The sequence below is a fragment of the Maniola hyperantus genome, chromosome 26, assembly GCF_902806685.2.
Source record: "Maniola hyperantus chromosome 26, iAphHyp1.2, whole genome shotgun sequence".
Classification (NCBI taxonomy): Eukaryota; Metazoa; Arthropoda; class Insecta; order Lepidoptera; family Nymphalidae; genus Maniola; species Maniola hyperantus.
The window spans coordinates 3,496,142-3,523,382 of NC_048561.1; the positions used below are offsets into that span (position 1 = coordinate 3,496,142).

The 27,241-nt window shown below is 40.2% G+C and overlaps 2 protein-coding genes across 2 annotated transcripts in view; both read right to left on the reverse strand.

Moving 5' to 3' along the window:
* Positions 1–9,153, reverse strand: part of Ranbp16 (Ran-binding protein 16) — a 30,784-nt gene extending 21,631 nt beyond the window's left edge. The window contains 10 exon segments of the mRNA XM_034982379.2: positions 194–366; positions 685–831; positions 1,612–1,827; positions 2,738–2,933; positions 3,228–3,355; positions 3,854–3,961; positions 5,541–5,640; positions 6,373–6,476; positions 7,302–7,397; positions 9,132–9,153. Of these exon segments, the coding sequence (XP_034838270.1) occupies positions 194–366; positions 685–831; positions 1,612–1,827; positions 2,738–2,933; positions 3,228–3,355; positions 3,854–3,961; positions 5,541–5,640; positions 6,373–6,476; positions 7,302–7,397; positions 9,132–9,146 (1,283 nt within the window). The 5' untranslated portion in view covers positions 9,147–9,153.
* Positions 9,154–14,063: 4,910 nt separating this feature from the next.
* Positions 14,064–26,579, reverse strand: LOC117994466 (ATP synthase subunit beta, mitochondrial-like). The gene is made up of 14 exons (XM_034982381.2): positions 26,505–26,579; positions 25,156–25,376; positions 24,334–24,460; positions 22,932–23,009; positions 21,784–21,966; positions 20,787–20,924; positions 19,799–19,896; positions 19,040–19,138; positions 18,251–18,409; positions 17,852–17,974; positions 17,200–17,412; positions 16,807–16,926; positions 15,420–15,491; positions 14,064–14,178 (listed from the first exon to the last, which is right to left on the reverse strand). The coding sequence occupies exons 1-14, from the start codon at positions 26,554–26,556 to the stop codon at positions 14,074–14,076; spliced, it is 1,788 nt and encodes a 595-aa protein (XP_034838272.1). The 5' UTR covers positions 26,557–26,579; the 3' UTR covers positions 14,064–14,073.
* Positions 26,580–27,241: the final 662 nt, after the last annotated feature.

Genomic DNA, 27,241 nt, shown 5'->3' on the forward strand with positions numbered 1-27,241 from the left:
AGCTCAAACTACTGGACAGATCGAACTGCAATTTGGCATGCAGATAGCTTTTATGACGTAGGCATCCGCTAAGAAAGGATTTCTGAAAATTCAACCCCTAAGAGGGTGAAATAGCTGTTTGAAATTTGTGTAGTCCACGCGAACGAAGTCGTGAGCATAAGCTAGTCAGGACTAAAGTTTTTAAGGTACAAACCTCACTATCATCGCGACGGAGTCAAGCCTAGACGCGACGTAGGCTGCGGTCACACCGGGCGCGTACACGTCCAGCAAGTGCGGCTCGGACGCTTTCACGTACGGCACGGACGCGACCATGCGTTGCCATAGCGACAGGAGATAGTGGACTGAGTTCGGCGCGAATTGCCACATCTGGAAAACCCAACACGCCACACAAAGTTAAAAAACCAGCCAAGTGCGAGTTCCGCACACCGAGGGTTCCGTACTCGTGTATTTTTTCGATATTTTGAACTTTGACTTTGTCGCTCGGCGGTATGGCTTTGCCGGTAGGGTGGTAAATATAGCCACAGCCGAAGTCTCCCACCAGACCTAACCAGGGAAAATTTAAAAATTCCAAATTTCTCATGCCGGGAATCGAACCAGAGACCTCCCACTAATAAGACCACAGCGCTCACCAGCCAGGCAAAAATCATGCTAGAAAGATGAAAAAAGAAATTAAGAAGTACCTACCTGTAAACTTTGAACTGTAAACTTTGCGATCAGTTCTATCAGTCGAGGATACCCATCCACCACCACCAGCTCGCCAAGCTGGTAGTTGGACTTGAGGCGCGCCAGCAGACGACAGAACTCGTGGTAGTTTAAGGGGTCCGATAAACCCTGAAAATTCAAAAAGTTATTACTTTTAACTTAATGTTTAATTAGACCTACAGGGTTAAGTTTGTGGTAATTGCTCCACGAGCATTAACCATTAACGCAAGTCCGAAGTTTCTAGGAGCAATAGAAACCAAAAACCCTCATATCTTCGTTTTGTTTATTACTGTATCTACAAAATTGCGGCTGTGGTAATTGCTCTACTAGCATTAACCATTAACACAAGTCCGAAGTTTCTAGAAGCAATAGAAATCAAAAACCCTCATATCTTCGTTTTGTTTATTACTGTATTTACAAAATTGCGGCTGTGGTAATTACTCCACGAGCATTAACCACTAACGCAAGTCCGCAGTTTCTACAAGCAATAGGAACCGAAAACCCTCAAATCTTCGTATCGTTTATGCTGCAATTTTGTAGATCCGGTAGGATCTACAAAATTGCAGCTGTGGTAATTGCCCTATGACTGAAAGGGATTAAAATTAACTAGATGTATGTAACTCTAAAAGAAACGAAGATCCCTTGTAACTTTCAGCTTCAACTTTGAGCTAATTATCCAGACTTATGAAATGAAAACAGTGGTAGTTGCTTTATAAGCTTTAGAGATAATCGCAAATTGAAACTTTCTTTCTCCAATAAAAACGAAGATCCCTCGTAACTTCAATCAGGTCATCATGAGAACCTTGATCTCATGGCTGTAGTATTTGCCCTTTAAGCATCAAAGAATAAAAGTAACTACAACTTTCTATCTCCAACAGGAAGTGAGATCCTTCGAACCCTGGACCGTACCTGGGTATCTTCCAATATACGCATGATACCAGCGCACAGGCGGTTGAGGAACTTGGCACGCTCGCTGTTGCTGAAGAGCGACCTTCGGACAGATGCCAGCTGCACTAGACAGGCCAGTGCCAGACTGCCGCTGGTGCCTTGCACACTGTGGTAGAGCTCGAAGAACAGTTCCAAAGTGCCGGCTTCGAGGAAGGTCGGTCGCCAAGATGTTGGAATCTGGAATATAAATATTGAAGGTAAATAAACAAAAGATACAAGGATATGTGGCAAAGTTACACCAGCATATATCAGTCGATTACGCTGGTTAAGTAACCTTGACCAGCACCTCGATTGCGGGAAACCTGCATCAATCATTATTACAATCTCAATTGTTCTGATTGGCTGAATTTGTGCGATTCTTGTTGCAACAATGCATTGTAGCCAATAGTGAGCGAGCATCAACCAATCAGAGGTGATTGCGATCGTGACATTGTAGCTGTCATTCTCCCGCAATCGCGCAGCAGGTTAATAACTGGATGGGGTGCCAGCCAGATAATCTCCCTGTGTGCCTGGATGCTGCTGGTCCCTTTTGGAAGGGTCCGAGGGGAAGAGCAGTATTCGGGCCGGTTTCACCCCGGTTACATGGCTAATAATTTCTCTTCGGGGATATTGTTGGCAATGGCTATTGACCTGGCAGGGGGAAGGTTTCTCGGCGTGTCCAGGACTGACTAGCAGAGGGCACAGTAGATGAGGCGAAGGATGGGACGCGGGCGAGGTGCGCGGGATCGCGCTGTCGTCCGTTGGGTCCCCGGTTTTAGTGGATATTCCGGTCGCTTCTCGGCCGGCGAGTCCCACATACCTTGTCTCCAGTTGGCTGAGAGTTCCAAACAGTTGGATGAGAGATCCAATTTGCAGGTCTTCGCTGCTTCGCCTCTTATATCAATGAATAGTGCGCCGAATTCCCGTAGTCGGTTGTAGTTCGCCTCCGACGAGACGAGGTTAGTGCAGAAGACCGGCCCCGCTTCCCCGCGTACGATCCCATCTAACATAGTCCCTGCAAGTCCTCATAAAGGGGGACACTCCCACAGCACATGGTGCCTATCAGCCCATTTAGCCGTGTCCAATAAGTACATGTGAGGTATCGTACCTGTACTGTACAAAGATCGTCAGAAGACTCGTCGCTAGTGGTGCCAATGAAGTCAAAGGTCAGGCAGTTGTGCGCCAGCCGCAGCAAGGCGGCCAGCAGAGCGTGAGACTCGCCGCGCGCCTCGCTTAACGCCTCGCCTCTAGCCGCGCCCAGCAGCGAGCAAGCTAGCCGAAACATCTCGAATAGCTGGGTGTCTCTGCGATGAAATAAAAGTAATAAGAATAAGAGGATAGTACAGATACAGTACGCGGCCGAAAGTAATGTACATCGACCTTTCGAAGACCAAATTATAGAGCACTGTCTCTGTCGTTGAGACTGACAAAACGTCATATAGGTATGAGTGACAGAGACAACACTCCTCCTGCCTGAGAATTCTCCATAATCTTCTCAAAGATGTATGAAGTCTGTCAATCCGCACTTGGCCAGTGTGGTGAATTATTGCTAGACCCGAGAGTAAACCCGTGCTCAGTAGTGAGTCGGTATGACTCACCTGAAGGAGGACGCAATCTTCCTGTGTTTGCTGATGGAGCGGCTCGCGTCCGCGTCCGACATCTGGTTCATCTCCACAATCAGCTGTGACAACAGCTGTACACCAATTGTACATAATTCCGCTGGGCCCTGGAATAAAATAGTACACTAATGCGTAACATTGGCAGTTATTGCTGGACAGCGCCATTTATGTAATTTCGTTGAAATAATTATGTTTGCAAACACATTTTAATTTTTCTGTGATTTAACCACAAACGTTTCGGATTATTTTACTTGTGCTGTAAGACCTCCCTAGCTGCCAAACATGATTCTAGGTCAACCGGAACTACCCTATAGGTTTTTTTGACAGATACGACAAACGGACAGACATACAGACGGACGGACGAACGGATGGACAGACAGACAGCAAAGTGATCTAACAAGGGTTCCTTTTAAGGGTTAAGTACCCAAAGGGTACATGTTGTATCTGTTGCCGCTATAACAACAGATACTAAAAAACAGAATAAAATAAGATTTTGCATAGAAACCCAACTCTACATGATCGCACGCGCCCCTTCGTAAACTCGCGCCCCTAGGCACGTGCCTAGTTTGCCTTTGGGATAGTCCGCCACTGCGCGGCACACTCACCTGCAGGAAGCTGGAGACGTCGTTCATGACGTTGTGGAACACGAACTCCTCTTTGACAGTGTCGAACCAGCCCAGCTTCGTGATACGCGCGAACAGTGACACCAGGGCCTGGAAACAAACACTTACATACTTAGTATTTAGTCAGGAAAGTCCAAGTCATTTGTATAATATTTTGGACTTTTTTTTTAATAGAATAATGGGGCCGATTCTCTTGTACACAATCTCTAAACTAAACTAAATTAACAGGTCTAAATTTAGTGCTATCCTTTTCCGCAAGCAACATTATGAAAGGGATAGCAATAAATTTAGATGTGCCATTTTAGTTTAGTTTAGAGACTGTGTACAACGGAATCAGCCTCATTAGCCATGTTAAATGACTAATATTCCCCTTTCCTCTCCAACTAAGCGTCAGGCTTGTGCTAGGACTAGGTACGACAATAGTGCAACGGGCGGGGTTTGAACCGTCATCCTTTCGGTTTTCAGTCCACTCCTATACCGTTTGAGCTATTGAGGCTCTTTACACAAATTTAAAAAATCTATTAAAAGTATGCTCCAGAAAAAAGCATATTACACAATTGAAGATAATCTAAATGATAAAAGAGCGTAGCTCGTTCCGGCAACGCGCAGGACTGCAAATACTTTTCTTATACATGGCATAATCTTTAAATCTAAATATATAAAACGAAAAGGTGACTGACTGACTGACTGACTGACTGACTGATCTATCAACGCACAGCTCAAACTACTGGACGGATCGGGCTGAAATTTGGCATGCACATAGCTATCATGACGTAGGCGTCCGCTAAGAAAGGATTTTTCAAAATTCAACCCCTAAAGGGGTAAAATAGGGGTTTGAAGTTTGTATGAAACTCTGTCAGTTTTGAAGTGTCTATAAAGAAGTTTTGTAGTTAATATTTTTGCAATTAGCAGTATGACATATTTTATTAAGCTCATGTTAAAATCTCATAGTTAAAGATCAAACCTAAGGGTGTAAAATGGGGGTTTAAAATTTGTGTGGTCCACGCGGACGAAGTCGCGGGCATAAGCTAGTATACATATAAAAGGAAAAGGTGACTGACTGACTGACTGACTGATCTATCAACGCACAGCTCAAACTGCTACACGGATTGGGCTGAAATTTGGCATGCAGATAGCTATTATGATGTAGGCATCCGCTAAGAAAGGATTTTTGTAAATTCAACCCCTAAGGGGGTGAAACAGGGGTTTGAAATTTATGTAGTCCATGCGGACGAAGTCGCGAGCATAAGCTATCATTGTATAATATCAAATCTTTGAAAAGAGCAACCGCCGAGTTTCTTGCTGGTTCTTCTCGGTAGGAAAGGCATTCCGAACCAGTGGTAGATGCAACTGACGATTCAAAAATACTTGGCAAAAGTTTAATTGACTAAAAAAAAAATTATTAAAAACTAGCTTATGCTCGCGACTTCGTCCGCGTGGACGACACAAATTTCAAACCCCTATTTCACCCCCTTTTATGGGTTGAATTTTTAAAAATCCTTTCTTAGTGGATGCCTACGTCATAAAAGCTATCTGCATGCCAAATTTCAGCCCGATCCGTCCAGTAGTTTGAGCTGTGCGTTGATAGATCAGTCAGTCAGTCAGTCAGTCAGTCAGTTACCTTTTACTTTTAAATATATAGATGTCATCCAAAACCGTATAAATTTACCTGCACAACAAAGTTGGCGAGTTTGGGGCGGGTAGCCAGATAGTTGAGGACATAGTTGCGTATGTCGAGACGCTGCTGCACCGTGAAGCTTGTGGTAGACCTGGAAAAACCATACTAATATTATTAACTAGCTGATGATGACTTTGTCCGCGTGGATTTACGTTTTTCAAAATCCCGCGAGAACTCTTTGATTTTCCGGGATAAAAAGTAGCCTATGTGTTAATCCAGGGTATAATCTATCTTCATTCCAAATTTCAGCCAAATCCGTCCAGTAGTTTTTGCGTGAAGGAGTAACAAACATAAACACACACACACACACATACAAACTTTCGCCTTTATAATATTATATTATAAAATCAAAAAAAAAAAACTACTTTTTATTCCCAAAAATCAAAGAGTTCCCATGGGATTTTTAAAAACTTCAATCCACGCGGGTGAAGCCGTGGGCATCATCTAGTCAATACCCATATCATAAATGTGAAAGTGTGTTTGTTTGTTTGTTGGTTTGTCCTTCAATCACGTCGCAACAGAGCAACAGATCAACGTGATTTTTGAAATGGGTATAGTTAAAGACCTGGAGAGTGACATAGTCATTTTTATCCCGGAAAATCCAAGTTCCCATGGGATTTTCAAAAACCTAATTCCAATCGGACAAAGTCGCGGGCATCAGCTAGTAGGTAATAAATTACACTTTTTGATTGTCAGTTGTTGGATTTGTAAGATATAGTGGTGATAATTTTGACGCAAACTTAATAACTAAAGCTATGAGGGTTCCAAACGCGCCCAGGTCTGAGAAGAGCCCACAACAAACGCTATTTCAAAAGTTATTTACCTGCTAATAAGCTTGGCGAGTGTGGTAGCAGCCAACAGCTGGGAATAACTTGAGTTGGACCTCTCCAGTAAAGCCTGGCATTTGCTCAGGGTGTCTGGAGACTCCTGGAATTGAGGACAAGTGCATATAACCTTTATGTGCGGTTGAGGTTGCATCTATACTATCTATACTAATACTAGCTTATGCTCGTGATTTCAGACCCATATTTCACCCCTTAGGGGTTGAATTTTCAAAAATACTTTCTTAGTCATAATAGCTATCTGCGTGCCAAATTTGAGCCTGAGTCGTCCAGTAGTTTGAGCTGTGCGTTGATAGATCAGTTAGTCAGTCACCTTTTCCTTTTATATAATATGTATATAGATTTTTTGAAAATGAAATATAGCCTATGTCACTCAAGAATAATGTAGTTTTCTACTGATGAAAGAATTTTCAAAATTGGTTCAGTAATTCCAGAGGTTACTCCTACAAACAAACTTACAAACTTTACCTCTTTATATTAGTATATAGATTATCCAAAAACTGATAAAAAATATATTATGTGAAGATGATCTCAAGATGAAAGTATGCCAATAACCATTTATTTCAGTTAAGAACTGGAGGCCCCCAGTCTGGCTCGGGGAAGCCCTCAGCAACCTGGGCAGTCTGCTTGGCTTATGGAGCGAGCTTGCATGCACTACATCACTACCCATATTACAAATGTGAGTGTGTTTGCTTGCTGGTTTGTCCTTCAACCGCGTCGCAGCGGAACTATGTGATTTTTTTGCATGGATATAGTTAAGGACCTGGAGAGTGACATAGGCAAATTTTTATCCTGGAAAATCAAAGAGTTCCCACAGGATTTGCATAATTTGCATTAAACCTGCCGAGACACAAGTAAGAAGTACTACATCCAGGGGTGTGAATAATGTAAACCAGCAGTAGTATCTCACCTGGAACCTGACGACAGCAATCTCAGCCTGGTCCCGGATGGCTGGATCCTGCGACTCATACAGCTGCTTGCACAGAAGCTCTATTTGGATCACCTCCTGAAATGTCATATAATTTAGTCTACATATACTTGAGCAGTGATAGCCTAGTGGTTAGAACGTTCCGCCTCCTTTTCGGCAGGTTGGGGTTCGAATTACGTGGGTCCAGTAAGTAAAGATTTTCAGACCTTTGGTTTGGTTTATTATTACAACAACAAATACAACATTTCATTACTGTGCACCTGTTTCCGAACTAGTAAAAACTGTGTCACGGAATCAGTGACTCAAATCAGTAAATACAAAACAAACTAAAGAAAATATGTGCATGTTACTCCACATTATGTGTGTGTATTTGTGTGTATTAATGTGCGTATGTTAGTGTCTAAATGTATATATGTTTGAGTATGATTGGCGTTTACACTAGAATATTCAAAAGTAAATGAAACAAAAAGTCACAGGTCAACTAGTCGTTATAAAAGATGTTATTGCAAAGCAAACAGTTATAAATTATAATTTTTATATGTATCATCCCAGATGCACGAGTCACATGTTTAGTAATAAAAACAAATTACTATGAAATTTCATGCAGTGGTGAGTTACAGGTGTGGCTAATTCTGTTGTACACAATATCCAAATTAAGATGTCAGGACTAAATGCGTTGCTATCATCGTCAACACATCGCCAGTGCACCTGTCTCTTTTTAGAGTGAAAGGCTTAACCATTGAGAATATTATGGAGAATAGAATATATTTTTATTCAAGTAAACTTTTACAAGAGCTTTTGAACTGTCAGGCATGCAGGTTTCCTCAGTGTTTTCATTCAATGATAAGTTAACCCCCGACTGCAATCTAAACTGAGGACAGTGCATTTTACTCATTTACTCATTTATTAATTCATTGGCATTCATGTACATACATAAAATATAATATTGATACTTGATAACAACATGAAGCGCCATTTAAGACGAAAGCAAACTAACTTGGGAGTGGTATGGCAGTTTAATTAAACCCATATACACCACTAATCGGGTCCTACACGACCTTGTTCAGCAAGATAAATAAGAAGAATAATTTGCTTGATATTTTTCAGCAGTTTCTAAAGTTTTGTGTACAACTGAGTTAACAAAATGAATAAATGAATGAATGAATGAATGAGTTAGAATGTTATAATGTTTAGGTCAGTTTTTGTAACTCAAAATTAGCAGTATCATTAAGAATAATATGTGTTCTTATTACAATTTTTGGAAGTTATCAATGGGCTACTGACAAAGCCGCCTCCAAGCGGTTTAGCGTTCCGATACGATGCCATGTAGAAACCAAAAGGATATGGGTTTAATAAAAACTGCCATCCCCCTTCCAAATTAGCACTGCATCATCACTTACCACAAGGTGAGATTGCAATCAAGGGCTAACTTGTGTACACATAATAGAAAGCGTAAAATCGCTCTGTTTACAAATTACTTGTTTCATTTCAAGGGTAACTATTGTCAACACCTTATAACCAATGTGCCGGCAAATTATTAAGATCGTAACAATCAAAAACTTTTATAAACAAATAATTTAACACACGCTAACGCCTCAAATAGTTATTTAATAGAAAAAATTCGGCAAGAATCTTTATAATACGCCATCGGAAGTCGACAAAAACAAATGGTAACAAAACACATTTTTTAAATGATTACACATGAAAATTATATCGCAGACTTATTTTAAGTTGTGTAAAAATGGTCGACGGAGATTGAGAGCCTATAATTATGTGAAAATTAGTAAAAAATCGTAATATTTTGATTCTCACCTGTTCTTCGGCCATCTTTGTTATTTTCATACATTTGAAGTGACGTTTCGTTTTAATTTTTCTGTGTAGTTTTTACTCCATTTACAGCGTAGATGTTTACATTACAGCGCTGATTTCCATAGAGTAAAGATTATTTCTGTAAAGATACAACCCCACTATCAACTTTTTAAACTTCTTGAATATTATAAAAAATAAGAAATAGAGCCTTGGGGCCTCCTCAGGAACGATCCAACTCAAATCTGAATGTAACTAAGCGCAAAGCTTGTACAAAAATATCCCAGCGATGTCATTCGAAATATAAAATAATCTTAAGTTCCTTCTTATAATGCTGGCCAACTTCATTTAAAAATCTAAATTGCTGTCAATAAAATAGTAATAAGAAGAATAAAAAGTGATAAAAAGAAATAATCCATTAATCAAAAACTTACAAAATATCAAAATACACCTACATGGCCAAATTCAAGTGATTTTCTTTTCCATACAAAATAATCTAGAGTTCTCGTATTATATTATATGATTTGGTTTGGTATTTACAATATGTTGCGAATAAAACTATCACAGCTGGAGCAACTTTACGCTACTGCAATTATACCTAGAATATTAAAAGAAAGTACAACAGTTAAAAAAGATATAGATAAGTGTGAGTAATTATCAACTCTACTCTACTCTACTGTACTGTACCATACCATACCTACTGTACTGTACTGTACCGTACCGTAGGTATTGTACTGTATTGTACTATATTATATTGTATTGCATAGTATTCTATTCTAATCTAATCGAATGTTGATGAAGTAATTTCGATTTTCACTTCATCAATAATTGACCTCTCTTTTACTCTCATGCAATTTGTATCTTTTGTCTTACTCATCAGCGAGGATGCAGTTTATACGCCATGTTATAAAATGTAACATATCGTTGAAAGGGACTGCGATTTTAACAATAATCCTCAATTTAATTAATTTTTAGTAACAATAGATATTAATTTTTCAGGTTCTATCGATTATTTCAGCAAAACAACACACAAAAAGTATAAAAGTACTGACTCGGGGTCTAAAGATGATGATAGTTCTGCAAAACGGAAGGCTATAATTGACCAATGCTTCCCCGAAAAAACAGCGGTGTTATATGAAAATGATAAAACAGCAGATCCGCTGTCAAACGAAAATGTCAGGCTTTATGACAAAATATTTAAAAATGATAAAATCAAAGACATAAACACTCCAAAAGTAGCAGAAGTTCTACAAAAAGGTGAACTGCAAGCTACTGCAGCAAAAATAGAAGAAGACAAACTGGCTCACCACATCGTTCATATTGACAAGACACCATTGATTAATATTAGTAACACAGAAGTTAAAAAATCTAATGCTACTTTGTCAGTATCAGAAGCACTACAAAAGGATGAAGATCGAGCTATTGCAGCAGAATTAGAGAAAGAAAAATTAGCTCAGCATACATATAATATTGCTGAAGATAATCCTACTCAAAGACTTTCGGAAATAAAACAAAACGCTAATGTTCAAGCCACTACAGGAAAAATAAAAGAAGAAAAGCTAGCTCAGAAAATTGAACAAATTGACGAAACACCACACGTTGAAGCTGGCGTTGCTAAAGATGAAGGATTTAATGTTTCTCCCAAAATTCTAGATCATGACCCCTACTCCAACTTATCTACGAGGGAACCCGAACTAGACAATATTCCTAATCAACCAGAGCAAGTTAACTTAGATGAGCTAGCAAAGAAATGTCTAGGTAAGCCAGATGATGATGTTGATCAAATTCTGCTTAAAGAGTTGAAAAACATTTCCCGAGTGAATTCAATGAGATTCAATTTGCCAAAAGATGATTTTTATCAAAAGTATTTTAGCCAAATATTACAAGACAAAACAAAAGACAATAACAATATTGTATTTGACATTTCGGACACACATCTTGAACAAATTCTACGTAATGAGACTAAAAGTTTAGCAGATAATGAAATGATATTAGATTATTTTCACCCTTTTCATTTAGATACAGTTCCCATAGTTACTACTGACACGAGATATTACAAAAATGAATTTGACAGAAAACATTCACCCGAAGGCGTTAAAAATCTTTTACTTGATATTCCTGCTGTTTTGGATCCATATGAGATGCAAGCCATTCCTTTTTATCATTATGACACAAAAGAGAATACTATACTAAAAGAAGTACAACCAGATAGGGCCCCGGTGCAGAAGTCTTCTAGTGCAGGGATCATACGTGAAACTGAAAATAATGCCCCAATGAACGAAGAGGTAATACTAAAAAGAGAAGAAGAAATGGACAACATTAAAGAACATGCCTTAAACAATGTGTCGAAAGATTTTGAAGAAGGAGAGGCTGAAGACCGTAAAGTTGGCACAACTAGTGCTGTTAGACCATTAATAGGAGTTGTTCCATCTTCAAAAACAACAGAGACACCCACTTTGTCTGAATCTGATATTTCAAAATTACTTGAATACAAAAATGTGCTGAGGGCACAACAAGAAGCATTTGGAAATATGAGAAATATTGTACCTAGTGAACTTTCAACTGTTGAAACTGGCATTCAACCTGCGAAGCCCTCATCTACAATGAAACTTGAATCACTTGAAAACAATCCACTTGAAAACGCTACGCAAAATTTACTGACAACATCAACGCCAACGCCAACAGATCCTTTTGGAAATCCTATACAAAGCGAAGCTGGTGATACACAGGATAAGCGATCTGATGAAACATGGACAGACACTGCTATATCTGCACATCAAGAACCCGATGAATACTTTCCAACGGACCATTTTAATTCTTTTATGGATGTTGGCTTTCAACAAGTCGAATATGAAGTTACTGATAGTAGTGTTACGTATACAGGAGTGTTTGATACTAAAACTACCTGCAGCGATACTGCAGATGAGTCAACTAGTAACAATCTTATGTCACAGAACGTATCGTATTATTCAACGTTTCCCCAACTCTCAGATTTTTTAGGAAATTCTAAAGAAACTCTCAGTAAATCTAAACAACATCATTTGAGTGAGAAAGAGCGTAATACACACATTCTTCAAGAGCCAAAACAAGAAGATATTAGAGAAGAACTTATTCAATCAGAAGCAAAACAACACAATCGAGTAAAGATTGTCCACCTAGAGCCAAAACCCAAGCTAGGAGAAGGGAGTATCCAACAGCAAACGAGAAGTGAAGAGAGAGTAGAAGCTTCTGATATTAAGGATGTAGATGCACTTTCAGATGAAACAACTCCCCTTTCAGTCCTATTAAGGCGGGTTAGGGAACGAAATCGCTTGGAATTAATAAGGTCTGTTAAGATGGAAACTGAAGGAGCGAAGAAGCCCCCTTGTTTGACACCGTTAGATAAGAATAAACAGAAAACTACCATGCACCCATCACCTTGTAGACCCAAACCTAAAGAGAAAGAGAAAGAGAAATGTCCAAGCCCGTGCAAACCACCTCAGAAAAAGGATCCTTGCGCAAAATTTCTTCCCTTCTTTCTACATACAATTATTGACGTTTCGATCCCTGCCACTACGCGATACGATCAGATTTATACTTACATATCATTGGCTAAAGAGATTGTTAGTAAAAAATTGAAGCATCTCAGCCATATTTTGGGCTTTTTCAGTATTAACTACAGAAACAATGAAATCGATGATGTCTTGTGTGCTAGAGATTTTAATCCTTGGGTACCCATACCTTCCTGGCCTATTCCGAAGGTAGAAAAGAAACGGCCTTTTGCGTGCCCTAAAGAAGGGTGTAAGCTGCCTGTTCACCCAGTTCGATCCAATACGGATAAACCTTGCATGGCAAATCCGAAGAAAATATCACCGTCCAAAACTGTTATGTGATCCTACAATATACATGGAAAAAATCTTTTGTTTAAAAATAAAATTGTTGTCTCAATAATTAGCGAATAAAATGATATCGGAATTATTTTACCTGCAATATTTTTTAAATACTTTACTTACAGTATCCGTCACGGAATACTGTACATTGACCTTTTAGAAAGAGATAACGGTTTCGTAGAGCGTTGTCTTTGTCGTTGAGACCGACGAAACGTCACATAGGTATGAGGGACAGAGACAACGCTCTACGAAGCCAAAATTTCTTTCTAAAGCTTATTTCACACTACCATTGTCGCGTACTATAGGTACCGTTTGCCAAACTTGCCAAGATTTACGTATTTCGGGTAAAATTGCCAATTTTACCCGAAATACGTAAGGGGATTTTCAAAAAGTACATAGTTACGTAAAACTGTTTTTTGGAGTATAAAAAGTAGAATTTGAGTTATCTCAAATTCTAGTTTTTATAGTTTGGCTTTATATAAGTCCCGCAAATTGCTATTGCGCTGAAACCATGTCTCATTAACATCGAAATGACGCCATTTTGACGTCAGCCGAAATAAAAATATACCATCAGCTCGAAACTTCAGTCTAGAGCTGACATCACTAAAATGGCGGCCACACACATTAGCAATTTGTGGGATCTATACAGATAAGTAGGACAGCAAAATTGCAGACACGAGTTGATAGTCCGCACTCACCCTAAGTATAAATTAAAAAATCACAATACCAAACACCCATAGATTCAAAAGCAAAGAGTAAATCACTACATTTTACTCAGAAGTGGCATACACCCACCATATAGTAGATAATCTATGCACCCACCATAGAGTAAAGTAATATTGACACCCACAGCATATACCTACGCAAATAAGACTGGCACATTACATCTTTGAAAAACCATGTACGACTTGTCAGGCTGTATGGTCTACGCGACCTTTGCTTTTCTCGAGGGGGAAATGGGACTGGAATGGAAATTGGGATGAATAAAACAAAAATAAAACGTCGCATTTAGTAATCATTTCATGTTTATTAATCTAAATACCTATCTAAATAAAACTAAAGGGGAAAATCAGTACAATTTAAATGCTCTTCGCGAGAGCTTGGGCCTTGGCGATGACATCTTCTATGGTGCCCACCATGTAGAAGGCTGCTTCTGGAATGTGGTCCAGCTCACCGGCTAAGATCTGTAGAAAGGAAACAAAATGTAATTACAGTGCGACAAGGCTCTTTTGGCACTTGAATGACATTGACAGAGGGTTGCTGTTGGAGAACAAAGGATAACTATGATTAGAATATTTAAACAAGAACAACGGAGACACTTGACGGCAACGTTAGTTCCGATTTTCGCCACGCGCCAAGATAGCCTTGTCGCACTGTAGATACTAAGGTCCAGTTCGTCATCATCAATTCATCGCCAGTTCACTACTGAGCACTGGTCTCCTCTCAGAATAGCCTCAAGCTTAGGCCATAGTCCACCAAGCTGATTAATTGCGAATTGGCAGGCTTCACACACCTTTAGGAACATTATGGAGAATTTTCAGGTATGCAGCTTTCCTCACGATGCGATTTTGCGTTTACATGCGTTCGCGCATTATTTATCTGCTGCTATACACAGCGGTTTGAAAGTCGCGGGCATAAGCTAGTCTTCTAAATATATAAAAGGAAAAGGTAACTGACTGACTGACTGACTGACTGATCTATCAACGCGCAGCTCAAACTACTGGACGGATCGGGCTGAAATTTGGCATGCAGATAGCTATTATGACGTAGGCATCCGCTAAGGATTTTTGAAAATTTAACCCCTAAGGCCTCGTTTACGGAGACGCGGGGCGTCGCGCGTTGCGATGGGCGGCGCGGCCCGCACTGAATTTAAACATATGGCGTTGTATGAGTGCGTTTACGGAGAAGCAATTTTATACGCGTTTGTTTGAGATGGAGCGTTTTTTGCGGCCGAGCCCGCGGATGGCATCGACGCGACCCACGCGGCGTTCATCGTGGCGGCGCACGCGGCGGCAATTCTCGATGAAGCGATGCCCGCAGCGGACCCTTCCGCCAGTCTTTATTTGGAAATCGCATGACGAAGACGCGCCCGCACCCGGCCCCAGTGGGCAGTTATCCAGAGGAACTGCTAGCAGTTGGCACAGCGGCGGGCACCGCCACTCTTCCCGCGTCGCATCTCTATGAACAACATCGTATATTGCCATATGTTTGTGATTACGCGTGCGATGCTAAGTGCCGCTTCACGCGCCGCCTCACGGTAAACAAAAAAAACGAACGACGCGCCGCGAGACGCCACGACACACGCGACGCGCGACGCCCCGCGCCTCCGTAAACGAGGCCTAAGAGGGTGAAATAGGGGTTTGAAATTTGTGTAGTCCACGCGGACGAAGTCGCGAGCATAAGCTAGTGTAAAATAAAGAGTTACTCTTTTGAATCCTTTGATGGTTTCCTCCAGTTTCACCATTTTACCAACATGCCCAGTGAACACCTCCGCCACCTAGGGATACAAGTCATCATTTTAGTCATACAGAAGAATGAAATTGGGTATTTGATTCCAATTTTTTTATTACTTTATTATAAACTAGGATAAAAATTATGACGTAAACTGAAATAAGTAACTAATTAAATCGTTCAAATAACGAAAAAGTTATCAAGCATTTAAATATTTCTGATTAGATAGAGATATCAGATCCTTATCGGTCCTTTGCACGAGTGTACCAGGCTGTCAGCCAGCAGGGAGAAATGGCGAATGCTCGTGAGGCATATAACATCTGCCCTCAAAGACGTTGCTTCGTGATGACCACGACCGCTCTGCCAAGAGTGATACGACAAAGAAGAAGACAAAGAAGATCAGATAGCGATATAGCATGTTGACGTCACACCTTACTAATGCCATAGTAGCTTCGTGCGGTTTCATACAAATTTTCGTTTTGCGAGAAAGGGATAGAAGACCCTCCCACTCCAAAATTAAAAAGCCTGTAACTTTGTAAATCTTTGTTGTAAATTTTAATATTTTGTTCAGCGTAGGTACATCATTATTTTTATCCTAGTTTATAATAAAGTATATAAATATTTATCAAATTCAAAAGTAGGAAAATACCCAATTGAAATAAATAAATAAATCATTTATTGTTCCAAAGCGTTGGTACAAGTATAAGAGTATTTTTCCGACATATTATCACGACAAAAGACTTTCTTAAGTAATAGGTTTATAATATTTAAATTTTAAATACGTATCTAGAATTAATTTCTTAGTAGGTCAGTAGGTAGGGGAATTTTTAACAGTTTATACTAGGTATTTAAACTTTAAATAGTACATGTAAAAGTACAGTAAATGAAATAGAATATTTATTTATATCATTTAGAACAACTTACGCCACAACGCCAAGACTCGACAACGGGTTCAGAAAGTAGATTCTACTAAGAAGAGCCAATAACAAACTCGGCAGTTGCAAGATACTTCATTGCTTTGAATGGAGAGGAAGTAATGGAAGATGCAAATAAGAAAGAACGGAATTAATTTATTAGAGGCCTAGAAAGAAAAGTGCTAGTAAATTATCCCACGGGATATTTTAGAATATTCAAAGTTCCCACGGGATTTTAAAAAAACTTAAATCCTAAGAAGTGCTTCCAGTACGCGGCCGAAAGTAATGTAAATCGACCTTTATAGATAGCAGCTGATTTGTAGAGCACTGTCTCGGTCGTTGAGACCGACAAAACGTCATATAGGTATGAGTGACAGAGACAACGCTCTATAAAGCCGAAATGTCATACTTCTAAAGGCCGATGTACATTACTTTCGACTACTGTACCTGAAATGGTTGCGATAGAAACCGCTGGATCTTCCTAGCGCGAGCGACTGTCAACTTGTCATCTTCTGACAGCTCGTCCATGCCCAGGATAGCGATTATGTCCTGCAGAGACTTGTAGTCCTAGGAAACAAATTAAATTAATATCCTGTAGAAATAGAAAATTTTATTATTATCGTAGCCGACTTGGCCTGTTTTTTTTTTCATAATTCTCTTTACAGCAGCAGTTTTGAGGAAATATTGTAGGGTCAGCAACAAAGTACCTACTTTTAACATGACAGTTGACAGAAAAAGTTAAAATGGCGCACGAGAACTTAGAATTTAGGCATGAAACTGCTTTCGAGTGAGCAGACAGCTGTTCTAGTCAAGTGGATCTTACTAAAACTGGGCAAATACCTGCAGAATCTTCTGAACCCCTCGCGCCACTCCATAATGCTCATCGCCTATGATATTGGGGTCCATGACTCGCGAGGTGGAGTCCAGGGGGTCGACTGCGGGGTACACGCCCAGCTCCGCGATGGCTCGGGACAGCACCGTGGTGGCGTCCAAATGCGCAAATGTCGTTGCTGGTGCCGGGTCTGTTAGGTCGTCTGCTGGCACGTATACCGCCTGGTGACAACAATAGAACCGTAAGGAATTTCACCCACACCACCTGGGTGTCTGGTGCACTTCGACCGTACGCTGTGCCAGATCCTTCTTTCCACGCACATGCAAACTGTGGAACCAACTCCCATCGACGGTGTTCCCACTAGATTACAACATGGGGTTATTCAAGGGGCGGACCAACAAATTCCTAAAAGGCCGGCAACTCATCAGCGGTTCCTCTGGTGCAGCAAATGTTCATGGGCGGCGGTAATCACTTAACATCAGGTGACCCGCCTGCTCGTTTGCTCGCTATCTCTATTAAGACCTCTTTCTTTCCCTCGACATGCGACGACGGCAAGAGTCACCCCTGTCGTCGACGGCAGCTCAAAGCACGTCAACGGCAGCAGGCACCTTTATCATTGACGAAGTGCCACTCGTCTAGGTAAGCACACTAAGTACTTGCCTGTACGCTGGTGATGGATCCGGTAGTGGTGGTAGTGATACGCTCCTGCATGGTGCCCATATCGGTGGCCAGGGTCGGCTGATAGCCCACTGCAGACGGAATACGACCCAAGAGGGCTGACACCTGAGCAACGATATTAGGTTTAGATATTAATTATAGAGAACTTTATAATTATGAGATCTTTATGTTACGTTTTCCATAATTATAAACTTAAGTACATGTTTTTAATATTTTAGAAAATGTTTAAAGTGTAATGGCAAATCTAAAAATTGTTCTGGAATCATTAAAAAAGCAAATACTCAGCCCCACAAATTGTTATCCATTATCATATACTATTTACACTAGCACTCCCCTTCAAGACATTGCGCTATCAATTATTCGTCCCTCTCTAACTCTTACCTCGGAGCCAGCCTGAGTGAAACGGAAGATGTTATCAATGAACAGCAGTACATCCTGTCCCTCTTTATCACGGAAATGCTCAGCCACCGTCAACCCGGTGAGTGCTACTCTGGCTCTAGCACCAGGCGGCTCGTTCATTTGACCGTATACTAGCGCCACCTATGTTATAACATGGATTGTAAGAATTATTACTAAGTAGGTATAGTAAAATATTATTATGAATTTCCAATTGAAAGTCAAAAAAGTTTATTAAAAATAGGTAGGTAGTAAATTATACTTTTTGATAGTCGGTTGTTGCATTTGTAAGATTATAGTGGTGATAATTTTTACACGAATTTAAAACTAAAGCTACGAGGGTTCCAAACGCGCTCAGGTCTTAGAAGAGCCCACAACAAACTCAGCCGGGTTAATATGTACCTATATCCGTGTGGGTTTCAGTTTTTAAAAACCCCATAGAACCTTGATGATTTTTCGGGATGCAAGCTCTCTCTGTACCAAATAAATGATGACCGCCACTTCGTCAGCGTGGATTTAGTTTTATTTTTAACCACGGAGGAAGTAGTTTACTTTTCGGGAACAAAACCTTACAGAATGCAAGCTATCTCTGAATCAAGTTACTTACGTCAATATCGGTGATCGCGCATTCGTACTTGCGATGATCGCGTAATCGCGTAGGTACTAGAATATATAGGCTTACAGGTAAAATATTGTAACTAACACATTTATGGACTTATATCTGAAATAAAAACTTTATTATTATTATTAGTAAGGAACCAGCATTTAAAATACCTTGGAGGACTTGTAGTCATCTTTAATAACCCCTCCCACCTTCATCTCATGGTACAGATCGTTGCCTTCACGCGTCCGCTCTCCGACACCAGCGAATACCTATATCATAAGTAGGTATAGTCCACGACTGGTTGAGATGGCAAACGGCGTATGAGGCACCCGCACGCCACCCGCACTCGCCCGTACCGGGTTAGCGTGGGGGATGTGCAGGTGTGCGGGGTGTTACTTCCCCAATTGCCATTTCAATTTTCAACTTGTCGCGTACATTAATTCACTATGAACATTTCCTGAATCTTGATAACTTAGGCGGGCAGTAACCCTGCAGCATCAGGATTAAGGAGTTGGATCCAGAAATTTTTATGGGACCACGGAAACTTCCTCTGTTGATTAAAAAATAATTTACAAATCGGTCCAGGAACCCGGAAAAAATCGGTGTAAGTAAGTACATCATCATCAACCAATAGGCGTCGAGATAACCTAACCCGTAGGTTTAACTGGTGATGAAGAAGAGATACACAGCTTTCAAAAATAAGTAGGTAGGTAAACGTTTTTTCTTTCTTTCTTTCTTCTTCTGTATAGGTCAATCTCCAACCTGGGCGGTCTACTCGGCTTCTGGAGCGATCTTGGATGGCTGGAGTGAAGACTTCGGCGGGTAGAGGCGATGCACGCACAACAGACGGAAACTTTTAGTGCGGAAACCAGCCCAGAGTGAAGAAGAATAAAGAAGTCAATCTACAGCTGTAGAAGTGTGTAACTTACTGAGAAGCCCCCATGAGCTTTGGCCACATTGTTGATCAACTCCATGATGAGGACAGTCTTGCCGACACCAGCACCACCGAACAGACCAATTTTACCACCTGGAATTTTTATTAGACCATTGAAAAAACCGGCCAAGTGCGTCGGACGCACACGAAGGGTTCACGACTATCGTACAAGATAGTTTAACATTTTTATGTGTAACACTGCAAGATAATGAGAACAGCGCCATCTGTATTTATAATTAAAATTAATTTATCAAATCACATATAGATGGCGCTGTAATTAAAATGTGATTCGTGAACTCATTTTTTTTAATACACCACAAATTCACGGTTTTCGGATTTATTCCTTTACCTGTCCTACGTATCTACCAGATTTCATGAATCTAGGTCAACGGGAAGTACCCTACAGTTTTTCTTGACAGACACAACGGACAGACAGATGACAAAGTGATCCTATAAGGGTTCCTTTTGAGGTACGGAACCCTAAAAATAGATAAGTATCTGAGGGTAAATTATGAAGGAAGCCTTATTCTACTGTAATAATAAGAGAAGAGAAAGAAAAAGAAGAAGAGACAGGTCGACGCCCCGCACACCCACACTGCCCCCGGATTAATCCAGTGCGGGGGCTGTGTGGGTGTCATACCCCGATTACCATCTCGACCTATTGCGTACTGTACCTATTTATTTAGAAAATTTAATTTAATTTAAAATAACTTTATTGTTAATAGATTTACAGAGAGTAAGAATACAGGATACACTTAAAAAACAAAGGGCGACCTTATCACTAAAGTGATCTCTTTCAGGCAACCCATACTTAAGAACTTATAGAACTGTAAGACGGGGAGTCGCAATGTAGCTAAAAATAGGTATAATATATATAAAAAATAATATATAAATATATAAATATATATATATATATATATATATATATATATATAAAAATATATAATATATATAAAAAAAAATTATTATAAATTGAGTCTCACCCTTGACATAAGGAGCGAGGAGGTCCACAACCTTGATGCCAGTGACCAGGATCTCCTGTTCTACAGACATCTCCACAAATGGCGGAGCGTCCGCGTGGATCGGCGCGAACTGATCCGTCTCGATGGGACCTCGTTCATCTACAAGCATAATATTATTATCTACAATATCTGTCACCGGCTGTACTCGCGTATTAGTCGACGTTAGCCCGACTAGTTTCGAACCCATCAGTTCTGCGACTCGACTAAATACGTGAGTAAAGCCGGTGACAGATATCCATATCCATACTTAATATTATAAATGCGAAAGTGTGTCTGTCTGTCTGTCTGTCTGCTAGCTCTTCACGGCACAACAGTTTTACCGATTTTGATGAAAATTGGTAAAGTAAACAGACAGGTAAACATCATTTTGAATTATCGATTAAACTAAAAAAGTACGTCATTATGATGTGACGTCACATTTCAGTATTTCATAGAATATCGCATACTAACTGCCGTACTAATCGCTAATCGTTACTTAAGATTGAGTTAAAACGAGACAGATTTATGTGAGAGAGATAGCTCTGTCTCGTTTTAACTAAACTCAAGTAACAAACCCCGCCCGTTGCACTATTATCGTAGGTACCTACTCCTAGCACAAGCTTTACGCTTAGTTGGAGGGGAAAGGGGAATATTAGTCATTTAACATGGCTAATACTCTATTTAAAAATTAAAAATAAAAAAAATGAAGCGACTCTGAGTGCGGCAGTAAGTGCGCGTTTTGACGTTTGATAAAAAGTTACTGGTTTGACTAGTTGTCAAATACTGAATTACAGTTCGACAAGGCTATCTTGGCGCGTGGTGAAAATCGGAAATAACGTTGCCGTCAAGTCTCCCATTTGTTCTTATTTGAATATTCTAAACCTTTGTTGTCCAACAGCGCCCCCCTGTCAATGTCATTCAAGTGCCAAGCGAGCCTTGTTGCACTGTATGTGCGTAGAAAAAAACTTATGAAACTCACCAATGGGCTCGCCAATAACATTCATGATCCTCCCCAGAGTGGGTTCCCCAACAGGTATGGTGATGGGAGCTCCAGTGTCCACTATAGGTTGTCCACGCACCAGGCCTTCAGTGCCGTCCATAGCAATAGTGCGGCAGGTGTTCTCGCCTAGATGCTGGGCCACTTCGAGGATCAGACGAGGCGCTACGAACAGTAAAATTATTTCTACAGCTGAGTTCAGCTTTTTGTTTTTAGTATTTTCAAATTTCAAAGTAATATTACAGTTCTAGCAGTTCACGAAGGCGAGTGAACTTTACTTGTGGTAACGTCGTTTACATGGATCATGGTCATTGTGTAAGTGTGCGTCCATGTCGGACCAATCAGTCGTGAGCAAGCGCTGACAAACGCACACATTTAGTGTAGGACGTAGCTATACCGATACGACTTAAACACAAGTATGAGTCAGTGGTCTTCGTGAAATGCAAGAACTATACTATATCAAGTGGGGTATCATAATATGAATCATAATATGATATTCATATTGTCAGTGTTTTTATACCTGTCAATTATGGACGAAATATAAAAGAGCAACAATGAGCACCATTAGGGTGCAATACAATGACGCATTTCGCATCCTAATGAGATTGCCAAGGTACTGCAGCGCGTCAGGCATGTTCTCCGAGGCGAGAGTCAGTGACTGTGTAGCCTCTTTCTGGGATAGAATACGACAATCCAATAACGTCATACTTGAGGTTATAGGTGGGCATATGACCGGTCAGATATTCGATCACTGGCGGCGTGTGCATCGGGACGCGAATAAGAAGTAGAAGTAAAATTTTACTTCTACTTCTTGAACTTTAAACAATATTTTAGTTATTTTAATTTTAATTTAATTTCTTTATTTCTATTTAATATAATGTATAATATATAACTTGCTGGATTTATATCTGAAAATAAAGATTTTATTATTATTTATCTGTATATATGTATTCTCGGTAGGGACGGCATTCCGAACCAGTGGTAAATTAAAACTACCCGACGCACGATTCGAAAGCGCTTGTAAAAAGTCTACTTGAATAAAAACATATTCTATTCTATTCTATTCTAAAACGGATTTTTTATGTAGGTAGTGATGATTGCAATAAAGAATCAAATTCATAAAATCTCACTTCTTCCAGGAACTTCAAGCGCATTAAGAATCGGAGGGAGATGTTTTTCGAACTTCACATCCACCACGGCGCCAATCACTATAAAAAAAAATGTCAGTGAAGTGCCAAGCCGTTTCTAGTCTCTATTACTCCGTGTTTTGCCTGTGCCGCGCACTCGACCGTCTCGCTTAAAATAAATAAATAAATAAAATAAAATAAAAAGAGCCTTTATTGCAGTGTTAAGTATTTACAGGTTTTTCTTATTACTAGGTAAATAATGCATTGAATACTTAAAATTATTACAGTAAGGATTATTTACATTAACATTTTTGTTTTATATTTTATGTTCTGCGTGTCCATCGACATAGGCGCAGGCCTCCTCTAAACTTTTCTAAATGGTTCTATTTCTGGCTAACCTTGTCGTCCACATACCACCATCTCGCTTACTTTGCGATTAGTTTTAATTTACTTACTTACCCACTTTTTTTGTATAAAGTCGCAGTTGATTTGTGAATAACATACCTGTTGTTTATTACTTAAGTTCTCATGTAAGTGAATTGTATATTCTAAATGAGAATAAAGATCTCTTTAACCGTAAAATAAAGCTTCAAAATTCGGCTGATGCCCGCGATTTCATCCGCATGGATTAAGGTTTTCAAAAATCCAGTGGGAACTCTTTGATTTTCCGGGATAAAAAGTAGCCTATGTTACTTTCCGCCCTTTCAACTATCTTTATGCCAAAAAATAAGTCGATTGGTTGCTATTAGGGCGTGGTGTCGCGCCGAGGCACCATGGGAAGAGTATCTATGACAGACACGTCGTGTTTTCGGGAGGTTGAGGGTTCGATCCCGGGCACGCACCTCTAACTTTTCGGAGTTACCTGCGTTTTAAGCAATTAAATATCACTTGCTTTAACGGTGAAGGAAACCATCGCGAGGAAACCTGCAATCTGCATGCCTGAGAGTTCTCCATAATGTTCTCAAAGGAGTGTGAAGTGTACCGCAACAATCCGCACATGGCCAGCGTGGTAGACTATGGCCAAACCCTTGGAGAGGAGACCTGTGCTCTGCAATGAGCTGGTGATGAGTGATGATGATAATTAGATTACTTAACAAGTGGTTACTTAAAAAGTGGTGTTCATGGGCGGCAATAATCACTTAACATCAGGTGACCCGCTTGCTCGTTTGCTCGCCATTTTTATTTTAAAAAAATAGTGTTGGCAACACCACCGGTTTTGGGTCGGTGACGTCAGCGCCCCTCTCCAGGGGCACGAAAGGACGGCGGATGGGCGCGATGACGCGCGGTTGGGCCGCGTGGGACAAGAAGCGGCACTTTTGATTAGTCTCCACACAAGCAACAGTTGAATGAACATACGGGATTTAGTAATTTGAGAGTTTAATTGTTAACAATGGTTTGCACAAACCTGCAATGATCTTCCCCTGAGCCCCCCCACCGGCAGCGGGGGGTGGTTTGCCACTTTTAGCCGCTTTAGTTCCTTCTGCTTTTGTCCTTTCATCTTTCTTCTCTTCCGCCTTTTTGCAAATGCTGTACTGAATTGTAGAACTGTTTTTTTAATTCTGAATTTCCATAACAAATAAAAAAATGTGCGCCCAGCCTTAGGCGCAACGCACACTGGCAGACTGGAGTGGACTGGGGAATCGAGGCATGGCGTCTTTCTTGATAAAATTTAAACTAAGCTTTATGCGGGTGTACGGAATAGAATAGAATAGAATGTTTTTTTATTCATGTAAACTTTTTACAAGTACTTATGAATAGTCAGGTAGTTTTAATTTACCACTGGTTCGGAATGCCGTTCCTACCGAGAAGAAAGAAACTCGGCGGTTGCTCTTTTTAATTTTTCAATTTACAATGTTATTATACCGTACTATACAAGCCATTGCAGCCCCGTGCATTGCTGGAGCGAGTCAAATCCAAGCTTTTTTATCGTTTACATAGTCTGCAACTGTATAATATGCTTTTTTTAGGAGCATACTTTTAACACATTTTTTAAACACGTGTAAAGGCAAGTCTAAAATTGCTTGTGGAATTTTATTATAAAATATTACACTCATTCCCACAAATGACTTCGGGGCATCCCCCGCCTCATGCCACGATTGCCATCTCAATCTGTCGCGTACTATAAAACGTCAACCGTATGATAAAACACATAAAGTTGAGTTTAAAGTATGTAGCATTTTAAAAGTTCGACTCCACTCCATCTGTATGCGTTGGCCTTTATACTTACGTTCACTGAAGGCACTCTCAAATAAGCGCAAGCTCCCAATTTAGGAGCTTTGTTCACAAACATGTTGCTATTTCTGTCTTGTTTCACGTTTTTCGAAAAAACAAAGTTGACTCTATTCCTTCTAGTACTTTTGCCGCAATCAAAGTCAGGTGAGCTTACTATGCCTTGCAAATGGTCTTGTGTTTTGCATTGGATGAACACTTTTGCATTGAACTTTTGATCTGTAAAATGTAACTAAGCTAAGTCATCATCATCATCATGATCAACCCATCGCCGGCTCACTACAGAGCACGGGTCTCCTCTCAGACAGAGAAGGGTTTTGGCCATAGTCTACCACGCTGGCCATGTGCGGATTGGCAGACTACACACACCTTTGAGAACATTATGGAGAACTCTCAGGCATGCAGGTTTCCTCACGATGTTTTCCTTCACCGTTAAAGCAAGTGATATTTGATTACTTAAAAGGCACAAAACTCCGAAAAGTTAGAGGTGCGTGCCCGGGAACGAACCCCCGACCTCCGATTAGCAGGCGGACATCCTAACCACTAGGCTATCACAGCTTAACTATGTACAATTATGTATTACATAGGTAGGTAGATCTAAATTTATAAAAGGAAAAGCTGACTGACTGACTGATCTATCAACGCACAGCTCAAACTACTGGACGGATCGGGCTGAAATTTGGCATGCAGATAGCTATTATGACTTAGGGATCTGCTAAGGATTTTTGAAAATTCAACCCCTAAGGGGGTGAAATAGAGGTTTGAAATATGTGTAGTCCACGCGGAATATTAATAATAATAATCATCTTTATTTCAGATATTACATCCATTTTGTTATTAATAAAATTAATTGCTAATGACTATGTTAGTATAGGCTTTTTCATGCGTACTTTTATTTATCTAGGAATCTACCACCCATGAAACACTGAGAGTGCATGTGCAAACCAACCCAGTGTCTCATAAATGGATTATCTAGTTTTTCAGAATACCGTTGGAACTACCTCGGATTCTGCTCATCACTGAAGCTGCTCTTTTTCTCATGATTGCATAAAAATCGTCGGTATGAGCCTCCGCAAACATCAGCGACGCACTGCAGAACCTCGGCAGCCCCATCAGCACTCTGAAGCCATTATTGTATTGGACACGCGAGTCGTTGTAGGCCCTCTGCGTATATGACACCCACGTTGCACGTGTAGAAAGTTTGGCAATATGCCTTAAAGAGAGTTATTTTTACTTGTTTGTTGCAACGTGCGAACCTACGGGCTACCATATTGCATCGGACCGCCATCGCCCTGCGCTCATTAGCTATATAAGCTAGTATATTATATTGTTTTACTAGGTACTTACTGGAAGCTTTATTAAAATAAAGATACCTCGAAATACCGGTACACTTATTCATATTTATGAGAAAATAAATATGTTTTTTTTGTAAGAACGTTTTTTTTTTTAAATTTATTTAGTCTATTAAGTAATTGTCAAACTCTTTTTCGAGAGTGAGGGAACTCCTTTGCTAACTTGGTTGGCGCGCTAACGCATTGTAAAGCTGAAATGGCAATGGGCCTAGCCCTAGGGCACATAATAATATAGTCCGCGACAGATAGAGATGGCAATCGAGGAGACGGGGGAACGCCCCGCACACCCACACGTCACCCCGATTGCCATCTCGACCTTTCGCCAAAGAATTAACATGGCTAATATTCTTTTTTAATAAAAAACCGCCAAAGTGCGAGTCAGGCTCGCGCAACTAGGGTTCCGTACTAGTCGTATGTTTTCGACATTTTGCACGATAATTTAAAAACTATGATGCATAAAAATAAATAAAAATCTGTTTTAGAATGTACAGGTGAAGACCTTTTATATGGTACCCCACTTGATATAGTCACTCACTTCGAAAGTGGAAAATACTAATTATTAGTTCATGACCACAATTTTTTTTGTGTGATCTAACCCTAAATTCACGGTTTTCAGATTTTTCCCCAAATGTCAGCTATAAGATCTACCTACCTGCCAAATTTCATGATTCTAGGTCAACGGGAAGTACCCTGTAGGTTTCATGACAGACAGACAGACACAACAAAGTGATC

Excerpts from the sequence above, each read along its gene's own strand:
- LOC117994466 (XM_034982381.2), bottom strand. The coding sequence starts at position 26,556 with ATGAATAAGTGTACCGGTATTTCGAGGTATCTTTATTTTAATAAAGCT. Across the intron at positions 25,377-26,504 it reads TTATTTTAATAAAGCTTCCA|ATCAAAAGTTCAATGCAAAA; the intron begins GTAAGTACCTAG and ends TACATTTTACAG. Across the intron at positions 17,975-18,250 it reads TCACTCAGGCTGGCTCCGAG|GTGTCAGCCCTCTTGGGTCG; the intron begins GTAAGAGTTAGA and ends ATCGTTGCTCAG.